This window comes from Pteropus alecto, unplaced genomic scaffold, assembly GCF_000325575.1.
Source record: "Pteropus alecto unplaced genomic scaffold, ASM32557v1 scaffold86, whole genome shotgun sequence".
NCBI classification, from domain to species: domain Eukaryota; kingdom Metazoa; phylum Chordata; class Mammalia; order Chiroptera; family Pteropodidae; genus Pteropus; species Pteropus alecto.
This window is the reverse complement of record NW_006442109.1, coordinates 22,729,320-22,739,631: the sequence shown is the minus strand read 5'-3', so window position 1 is coordinate 22,739,631 and position 10,312 is coordinate 22,729,320. Positions and strand designations below refer to the sequence as shown.

Here is a 10,312-nt window from a genome sequence, read left to right as displayed (position 1 = left end):
GTAGGGAGCACTATGTCACTTCACTATTCTGCCCATTTGCTGTCCTGGTTCTCAGACCTTGTCCTTTCAGCAGACTTTGGGTGGATGTTTGACTTTCTTTTTGGCGAGACAGAGGAAATGAGCAAGTATGTGAAAACCTTCGAATGGCCACTCCCTAAAGGCAGCAAGAAACTCCAGAGAGCCCCACAGACTCTTGTAAAATGTTGTCTAGAGCTCAGGGAATGTCTGGATTTTCTCCCCAGGGAGCCTTTCTCACTTTGGAGCATCCTTAGAGGAAACCACAGGAATCTGGAAGGCCTTTCTGCAACAGGAGACATTGAGAGAAACCACTCTGACTTACCTCGATGTGGGAGGCATCTGTTTCATTTGTGCTTCTCCGTTTCCTGCCCCGTTTGGGGTAGCCATTGATCTTACACTCATAACAAGCCTCTGGGGAGAGTGAATTGTCATCCATTTCACCACTGGCAGGTGGCTCTGGGCCTCCTCGGCCCACACCCATTCCAGAAACACAGTGCCTGTGGTAGAAGGGGAGCACGGACATTTTTCATGAGAAGCGGGCAATAAGGGAGGCGGTGTGAGAGTTCTGGTGAAGCCTGGACCCAGCCTGGTAACGTTCAGCCATTGATTATTTGTTCACTGGATGAATGGCTGGTTCTGAGAACCGCATTGAAGTCCTCTGTGTTTTGCCTCTAACCCTCGATTCTCTGAGTTAATCGGTTTGTGTTTCCTTTCTGTCAAGGCCCTATTTTGTACAACGATTTGTCCTTTCGTTCCCCAGACCTAACGTGGCAGATGTTCTGCTTTCCTTATGCTGGGGAAGAGACATGCAATGCAAACAAGAGACGAACAGGGTCTGAGGGAGACCATGTGATTTAGGAAGTTAAGTAAAAAAGTCATTTTTTATGAAACAAGCTCTATGGGAGTGAGAAAGGTGTAAGACATCCCTGTTCGGTTCCTTGCCCTCTTTCCTCTCAACTGATACTATCACTGCCACCACCACTATCACCACCCTTCAGAACTCCAGCTTTTGAGCAATTTCTTCTATTATTTGGCCTTTCACTTTGGCTGAAGTTCCTGAAGAAAGCTCTATGTGATACCTGAGGTTGATTTAGAAATAAATCGTGAAGCTACGCAATGTATAAAATACAAGTATCAAAGCTTGCCCAACTGTGGGAAATTGTTTCAAGTCATTCAAAACCACTAGGGCCATTGGCTCTGACTCATGTGAGGCTGGACAAACAAACCCATGCCCAAGAGAAAACTAGTTCAGCTGTTTTTCTTTGCCTTTCAGTTATCAAAGCCAAGTTGTGAAGGGAGGCTTGCATGTTTCACAAGTACCTTGTTTTTTTATTCTGCTTACTATTTCATAGGCCACTTGGAATGTATTTACTAGGCTCTCCTTTCAAAATGTGTTGAAACATCCGAATGACTCTAAAAGAATCTTTATTTTGGGGCCTGGTCCACTCTAGTGATTCACAGGGAAGCCAAAACTATTGTAAATGGATAGACTTCTAATGGGTCAGACCAGAGATTATTTATCTATTTTTTGTATTAGTTGGGCTACTCTTTGTAACCCATCTTCCTTTATGCCCTTAAGATTCAAAATACAATGCCAATGAGCAGAATATTTTTTGTATTTTTCAGTAATTTACAGGTTCTTACGATTTTCTGCAATCCTGCCAGAGCTCAATACATTTCCTTTCCTCTTTATCTTGCAACATGAAATGTGTAGAAACAATAAAAATGGATGAAATAATAAATGTTCATCCTGTGCGTGTGTATACATTCACATAATGATTAAATTATTGGAGGACAAATCCCAAATTTGCAGGCTTTGGTTCCTTTCTCAGAACTCTTTTCCAGTATTTTCATATCCCTGAAACACCACTTATAAGAAGGGAGACTACAAAGCTCCACTGGCCAGGAGCCAGTGTGGAGTGTCACAATTTTTGCTGGGAAAATGGTTCTGGCATTAAATGTATAAAGAATGAGTCTCCTGAGAGCCAGACACAAACATCTGGGAATTTGTGTCCTATGGCTGGCATTCTGTGTGCTTCTCATGAAACATTCTTTTATGTTCAAGTCTACATAGACCCCAAATGAATCAGCTGGAGTTTGTGTCAAGAAATCAAAGACCATTAAATTAATAATTTGACAAATACATGTATATGTATATTGTGGAATATGTAACTTTGTGTGGGGTGTGTACATGTGTGTAGGGGGAGAATATATGTCTATATGTATATTTAATGTTTTTGTGTTCCTAATTAAAAAATTATAATTTGAGATCCTTCACAGGATAGCCAAAACTAGAGAGACATCTAAGTCCAAATTAACTCAGCAGAGAAAAGGACCTAAACTTCGAAAACTTACCACCGAACTTTTAAAACACAGTAAAATAAAAATAGGTCTTCCTAGCCCCAACTCTCATACATACAAATTTATTTGGAAAATATAATAATTATTTTAACCCTCATTTTAATTCTCTTTTGGAAATTTTTAATGTAAATTTAAGTTTGGAATGTAAAATATACTTTAAAACCACAAAGGACCTCATAAAAATGCATCCTTTTGATTTATCCTAACAGGAGTTTGACAAGAAGGCACTATAAGTCAAGACAGAATACATCTTGCCCAAGAAGATTGATAAATCAGCAATATGCAAAGTGAGCCCAGTTCTGCCATGGTCAGTCCTTGTATTTCTGGAGAAATAATCACTTTCCAACGAAATGTGAAGATCAAGAGAATGAGATAGAGAAGCCATATGTTGAAGTATTTACAATGTAGTTTCATTATTTTGTTTGATGTTCTATGATTTTCCAGAAATCTAGATGTCCTTTTTTCAAATAAAAAACATAAAACTTTTGCAGAGCTAACTGGATAACTCAAGAATTATGAAAAATATGTTTTTCCTCTACAAAAATAGGTCATTTTGAGTTAAATATACTTGATTACGCTGTGAATGGGAGGGCCTCCAACCAGGACCACGAAGAGCAGTGCTTACCCTTGGCCTATTCGGAAGTAACCTGGTGGACAGCCACACAGGTAGCCGCCCTCGGTATTGGAACAGCCATAACTGCAGGGAGCCTGTGAAGAGCCACATTCGTTGATGTCTTGGCATCCTCCGCTGAACTGTTCGTACTGGAAGCCGGCAGGGCACATACACTTGTAGCTCCCCAAGGTGTTGTGACAGGAAGCTCCTCCACAAATGTGAGCACTGAGACATTCGTTTTCATCTGCAGGGAGAATGAGAAGACAAGGCATATGTGATACCGGCCAGAGGTTTCAAATGAGGCGTCTGGGTCAGGCCACTTGCTATTGGCCAGCTGGTCTTTGGCTAGGCTCTCAGGGAGGTAAGGCAGGTAGGTAGAGGTGGCTGGGATGGAGAGAGGAACAAGAGAGAAAGATATGGAGATGGTTGTGGACTTTTGCCATGTAGTGAGCAAATGTGAGTGACAAGGTCAAATGCATCAGACAGAGCGCATTAGAGAGTGACATTCTGAGGACCAACAGACTCCAATTCTCGTCGGAAGCCGAAACTAGTATGTTCTGCTCTACATGGGCATCCTGTGAAGAACGTGAGGCTGGTCCATAGCTAAGGTTCAGAGTTCAGAGTGGGAGGGAAGAAATCATGCAGTTCTCTGTGCAATGCGATGGCTATCTCCAAAGCAAACACCAACTATAGTCCTGGAGGGTGATTTCCTAGTCCTCCTTTTTCAGGATGTGTGGGGCTGGCAAGAGCTGACATCCTGTAGGAAATGTCTGCCCTACTTGGACTTCCTTTTCAAAAATCTCCAAAAGCCCCCTGGTGCTTGTCCTGGGGATGAATAGTGTCTTCTGGTATGTCTGCTCCCATCTCTGAATGGACCCTCCTTATTTAAACCAGCCTCTTCCCAGAGAGTCTGGGCTGTGTCTACAGCTAAGTATGGTTGGAAGAGATTCTTGCAAACTTCGTGAGCAATAATCCTGGAAAACCCACAAGAGAGACAGATGCTGCAGACTGGCTACCCACAGGGAACTGCCAAGTCTGATAGTAATAAGCAGGAAAAAAAACGTCTAACTTTAAAAATCAACCTGAAGGGAGGAAACCTCAAGTTTCTCATTATGTCTAATGTATACTTTTTTGAAATCTCTAGTATATTTTTGTAGACCTGCCTTTGCAGCGCAGGTTGAAAGCTTGCTGGTAAGACATTTCTTAATCGCTGCAGCTCATTTTCAGCTATATGTTCATTCGAATTAAGGTAAATTGGCCTTCTTACTTAGCAAATATTTACTTCCAATGGAAGGGTGGTGGGAAGGGTAATTAACATTTATTAGATGCCTGCTGTATGACAGATAGGATACTAAGTGCTTCACATTCATTTACTACCTTCCTAACAATCACAGGAGGTAGGTATTACAATTCTTGTTTTAGAGATGAAGAAAGTGAAACTCAGAAAGCCCCTCTGAGATACCCCAGCAGCAGCAGTGGGGTGCAGATGCACACCCATGTCTGTCTGACTGCAAAAGCCATCAGCTTTCTTTTGTACCCCAATGTCTCTCAAGAGACTTGGCTCCATTTAAACTGGTTTGTCTTTTCTCCTTTAATTAGTTTAACCTCTCCCTTCCTTTCTTCTTTCCCTCCCTGGCTCCTTCCTTCTTTCCTGTGTGTTGTTACAGGAAGAAGGTGAGTACTTACACAATGAGAAAGCTATTCATTGAGCTGCCTGCTATGGCTCAGCATCCAGCTCCAAGTCTATTTGAGGATCCTCTATATTTTAAGTACCCACGCAAGATCACTTGGGCTCCAGGGGACAGAAACAATTATATATGCCATTGCCTGTGTCCTTTTCCCCGTATTTTAAATTAGAAACAAGGTATGAGATATAGACCAATGGAGACTGTAGGCAGCAAAGAATGAATGAATGGGGAACCAAGGGTGTTTACTTTAGTGGAGAGACTATCCCTGGGCTGGATGTCCTCCTTTCCCTTCCATGTTCATCTCCAGACTTTCCACCTGCTCTCAGCCCCAGGAGGTACATCTATACGAAGCATAGATAGGCTCTTCTTCCTTGTCCTGTGCTTTTGGTTGGGCTCAGCCATTTTTTGAGATTCGACTGATAAAACCTCTGAGGCATGGGTATATGTGAGAAAAGACCTGTTAACATAGAGCTTAGATGTTTTCTGCTTTGTTCTAAGGGGCAGAAATAACCAATGGTTAGAAGTTGGAGGGAGAAAAAGTTCATTCTCTATGAAAAAGACATTTCTAAGAATTAAAGTTTTCTATTTGTGGGCTGGCCCATCTTGGGAGAAAGTGAATGGCCTTCGATGTCATATTCGAGTCTAACTTGGATGATGGAAGGTTGGAAAGGATTTATATATTAGGAGTAAGGTCAGACTAGATAATCTCTAAGGTTCCGTTTAACTTTGAGCATCTGTGTTACTATAAATATCTATTCCAGTTAAGAACTCTCCCCCTCCCCTTTCATATTCTTTTCCTATTTTATTTTACTATTTTTTTCCTCCCTGAGAATCCAATAAAGTTTAAATTAAACTTGCTTATCTGGGTTGAAGAGGTGGGGTAGAGTGGAGCATGAATTAAGATAAGAAATTGGCAAATGTGCAAAGTTTACAGCTTAAAAATGCTCTGTCCACTCACCCTTTTCTTTTATCAATATACAAACACCACAGTTTGTTTAACATGTTTAGCACCTTTTCTGACCATTCTCATCCTGTGCACCCTGGACCAAGTGGCTCCACCAGGAATTTTTCTACACTCCAAAATCTTTGTTTTATTCTTTTAGTTGGTACTTATTTTGGTGAGAGTTTTGTTCTTTTTATAAAAAGAGACAATTCTAACTTTATTGAAACAGCCTTAGAGCAACCTAAAAATACTCCTTTAAAGCAGATTGAAATCTACCCACTCTGTCTTCTAAAATCAAAGGTTCTGGCCTTTGGCTTGCATAAGTGTATGTTAGTCGTGGCATTAAGGGAGGACCATTAGGAGAATTCCCAAATGTAGGAGGGGCTTTCTTTTACTAATTTTCTCTAGGTCAAAAAGGATCAACTCTAACCACAAGCTGGAAGTTTGATATTTCTTAGAAAGCAATGAATCCAGTGGCCCCTGACCCCCAATCCATCCATCTTCTGAGCATGAACATTGGGCTGCCTCGGAGTGAGGATCCAGTCAGCGCTGGCCCGTGAAATTAGCTCTGCTCTGCGTGGCTCTGGGGAAGCCATTCTGGCCCAAGGCAATATTCATTCTGGATAACTATAATTCTCAAGAATTATGAGCCCAGTTTGGACTGGTATATATATTTTAGGCATCAAAATTTCCGAAACCTTTTATCGTTTCTTAATTGACTTATTCTTCTGTAACTCCCAACCAGGAGATGATCTTCCTAGGGCCAAAGCATAATCTCCAGGTAACTAAGGCATGACCTGGCCATCTCTACTATCCCCAGACTGAAGGTAGGGAGGGAGGGTAAGCTCAGGAGTGGTAAACCTCATCTCTCTTATTCTTTTCCCCACAACTTCAATTTCATCCAAGGAACCTACATTTTAAGGGCAGATGGGCCTATATACTGGGTATTGAATCAACATAGTTCACTCCAGAAGTTCTGTAGACAGTGTCAGAAACTGATGATTAAAATCTAAGACCTTCCTGAGCTGATAATGAACAAAAGCATTTTTTATTAAAACCAGGCAGCTGTTCAGCAAGATGTACAGTCTAAACTCTTCTAGCATGAGGGTCATTTTAGCCAACCCCACTCACTTCTCCAAAACTGTGTCTTGTAAGGAATCAAACCAAGTGAGTAAGACATAATTCTGATGAATGAAAACACAACAAATGTGTCTTCATTTGGAGTAAAGTAAAGCATCACAAGGTAGAGTAGCCCTGCAGGAAGCAGAAATTCTCCGTGTCTTTGCTAAGAAAGGCTCTGTATCCAAGAGTGTGGCAACTAGGACAGGTCACCCAAGTACCATGCTGGCAGTGGAGCTTGGTAGATACTTTCTGAGTGAAAAAACAAGTAACTGTGAACCTTGAGAGGCAGCCCTAAATCGGGAAGTTATGAGCCTTGGGTTCTAGTTCTAGGCATGTCACAAAAGAACCAATAAGGACAGATTACCTTTCCTCCCTGGGCTTCTAGGTCCTCAACAGTAAAACAAAGAGCTTGGGCTGCTAAATGGATCTGGGGTCCCTCTAAACTTGCAAAGTTCGGATTCTCTGATGCATATTAAGAGTTATTTTCCCATGACATTGTGGAATCAAAATTGACATAATTCCAATTTAATGAAAGTCTTAATTTTCAAAAGAATTTAGCAATCTTGAAAAAGCTTGCTGTATCTCCTGCTTGGCCTTCTGTCTCAAAAATGTGTAGAGCTAAATGGAACCACTTCTGTATCTTTAAGCCAAAAGTCACTCATAATATCCTCTAGCTGCCTGTTATTTTTCAGTCTTAAGAAGGATTTTGTTAGTCCCTGGTGTGAACAGAAGTCAGGTGTGGGCCAATGACTATCAATGCAGTAGAAGGACAGAGGGATACTGGGAGTCAATAAATTGACTTCAAAAGAAGTTCATTTCAAATGGCCTCAAAATGCCTTCTACCATTATGTTTTTCTTAATTTGCTATTTTGTAAAAGCGAAAACCCTCCTCTGGTTTCAAACAAATTAGGGCAATTTTAATTGAGTACCTGTTGCTTCAGTGACAAGTTAAAGTTTTCAGAAAGAAAGAAAGCAGCATATTGACTCATAGGAACTTATAGCAATTCATCTTGCTAACAAGGAAAAACTACTTGCCAACACACTGGTTCCATTGGTAATGCTGGAGATAGCCCTGGGGGCAGCTGCACCTGTAGCCCCCGATGATGTTCTGGCAGCCATGCTGGCAGCGATGGTTTCCTTCACACTCATCCACATCTGAAAAAGAAGGCAGAGTCACCTTTAAGCCACATCACCACTAGTCTCAGGCGTACCCTCCGAAGCAACATTTATATGCATGCTAAAGTGAAAGGCAATTTTCATAAGAAATCTGACCCCTAAAAAATTATTCCACCACCCCAAACTTTAAGAATATCTACTCTGAAGGTTGTGGTAAGTCCAAGGAGAAAAACATTCAGATATCTCTGGTAAAGTCTACAAATAAAAATGATGAAGAAATTAATGCAAAGCATAAGAGCACTCCTGTGGGTTAGCTGTGTAAATTATTTGTATTTGCTTATTTGTGCCAGAATTAGAAACCCCAAAATGTCAATACAATAAAAAATCCTAAAAAATAATTTAAACTTTTAATTATATATTATCAGAATTTACTCCTCATATTTAATCCACATCGAGGGAATCCTTTTATTACTCTAAATCCAATAACCAGAAAATTAATGAATCAAATTCAGGAATCTAGCTATTTTTCTTGACTAGGTCATTATTAATAACTGAACAGAAAAAGCCTGATATAACTAAGAAAGGCAGGTGTTGTAGACAATCAAGCATGAGACAAAAAGTGGATATATAAGGTATGAGACCTGTGCAAACCAGGCAAAACATTTCTTGTCTTCAGTTGGATGTCCTGCCTGTGCTCAGTTCTGATAGCTCATGGAGGATAATAATGTAGATATTGACAGTCACACAAGCCACTTCACAAGGACCCATCAGCTGAGCCTCCTACTGACCTTCACAGCTGGCGCCACTCTGATCAAGTGAGAATCCCCGCTGGCATTCACAGGTGAAGCTTCCAGGAGTATTCTGGCAAATGCCCTTAGACCCACACAGGTTGATGTCAGAGGTACATTCATTGTTATCTATAAGGGACAGTGGGGGTAAAAAGGGGGTTAAAATTCCCTGAATTTCTCTTCATGTTGTTTAAAAGGAAGAGAGGGGAATGATTTGCTTAGAAAAGAACAAATAAGGCCAGTAACTTTTCACATATATGTGTGCACTTGCACACACACACATACATGTACTCATATTTTTTTTTGAGTTTTTGACTTCTTATCCCAACAGCAGAACTAGCAAACAATCCGTTAAAGGACTAGCTACATCCCATATAGGTTTTTTCCCTCTCCTACTTACCAATGCAGGCAGTGTGGTGCTGGGTAAATCCAGGAGGACATTTACATGTGAAACTGCCAATGGTGTTAACACACAGGAACTGGCAGTTGTGCTGCTTAGTTGCACACTCATCAAGATCTATAAGAAAATGGAAGATGGAGTCAAGCTAACAGGTACCTAGAAGCCGCCCTAGGAAGCAGCTCTTTTCATTTCTATACCTCAAATGACCCTGGACAGAACAGAGACACAGCAAATGGCTAGGAGAAACCCAGGAGATCAGGGTTTGAAAGATAAAATGTGATGTTGATTTAGATGAAAAAATGTAGCTCTTTGAGGCATCCAAGGAAATCCCAATTCCCTTTAGTTAGAGGAATGTAGGAATTCCTCAACAAAAAATTTTTAGGTAAATTATAAAATGAAGTTAGAGACTGAGGATTCTCAAAAATTCCAGAGAAAAAATCTATTCGAGTTGAAATATAAAAAGAAATGTCGAGGCTGGAAATTCGTTCATATAGTTCTTTTCTGTTTGCTGTTTTTATTCTGCTCAAATGAAATGGTCAACCAAATCAAAACAAACAGAACTGACTTCTTTGTTTAGAGATTCTCCCTTGGATAAAACAAAGTTGAGCAATTAGGCATCAAAAAAAGAAAAGGAAAAAAAATCTCATTCTATTAAGCTAATAGCACTTTTAAAAACTGCCTACAGTATTTATCCAACATTTTCCTATATTTAATAAATAAAATCTTTCACTTTGACCAAGCCTCTTTACTCATTGCTGGAACTTCAAGGTTCATTCTCAACTCCATAGCTATGAATAACATCAAGAGATACAAAGTGGGTTCTAGTTTTCAGTTGAATTTTAATTTTAAAAAATTGTGGTGAATTCAGGAAAAAACTGCCTACAGTATTTATCCAACATTTTCCTATATTTAATAAATAAAATCTTTCACTTTGACCAAGCCTCTTTACTCATTGCTGGAACTTCAAGGTTCATTCTCAACTCCATAGCTATGAATAACATCAAGAGATACAAAGTGGGTTCTAGTTTTCAGTTGAATTTTAATTTTAAAAAATTGTGGTGAATTCAGGACCCTCCATTCCTTCCTTCCTTCCTTCCTTCCTTCCCTTCCTTCCTCCTTCCTTCCTTCCTTCCTTCCTTCCTTCCTTCCTTACTTCCTTCCTTCCTTCCTTCCTTCCTTCCCACTCCAGACACATTAATGGTGATGGTTACATATTCTTGTGAACATACAGAACTCCACCACATTATACACTTTAAAATGGTG

At 40.3% G+C, this 10,312-nt stretch overlaps 1 protein-coding gene and 1 long non-coding RNA gene across 2 annotated transcripts in view; one reads left to right on the top strand and one right to left on the bottom strand.

Moving 5' to 3' along the window:
- Window positions 1–2,871, top strand: part of LOC112469595 — a 9,457-nt gene extending 6,586 nt beyond the window's left edge. Inside the window, exon 2 of the long non-coding RNA XR_003042704.1 lies at window positions 2,589–2,871. This is a non-coding gene — a long non-coding RNA (uncharacterized LOC112469595). The remainder of the gene's footprint in view (window positions 1–2,588) is intronic.
- Window positions 1–10,312, bottom strand: part of FBN1 (fibrillin 1) — a 220,616-nt gene that overhangs the window by 2,216 nt on the left and 208,088 nt on the right. Inside the window, 5 exon segments of the mRNA XM_015595908.2 lie at window positions 341–515; window positions 3,005–3,236; window positions 7,781–7,900; window positions 8,650–8,778; window positions 9,050–9,166. Coding sequence (XP_015451394.1) covers window positions 341–515; window positions 3,005–3,236; window positions 7,781–7,900; window positions 8,650–8,778; window positions 9,050–9,166 — 773 coding nt within the window.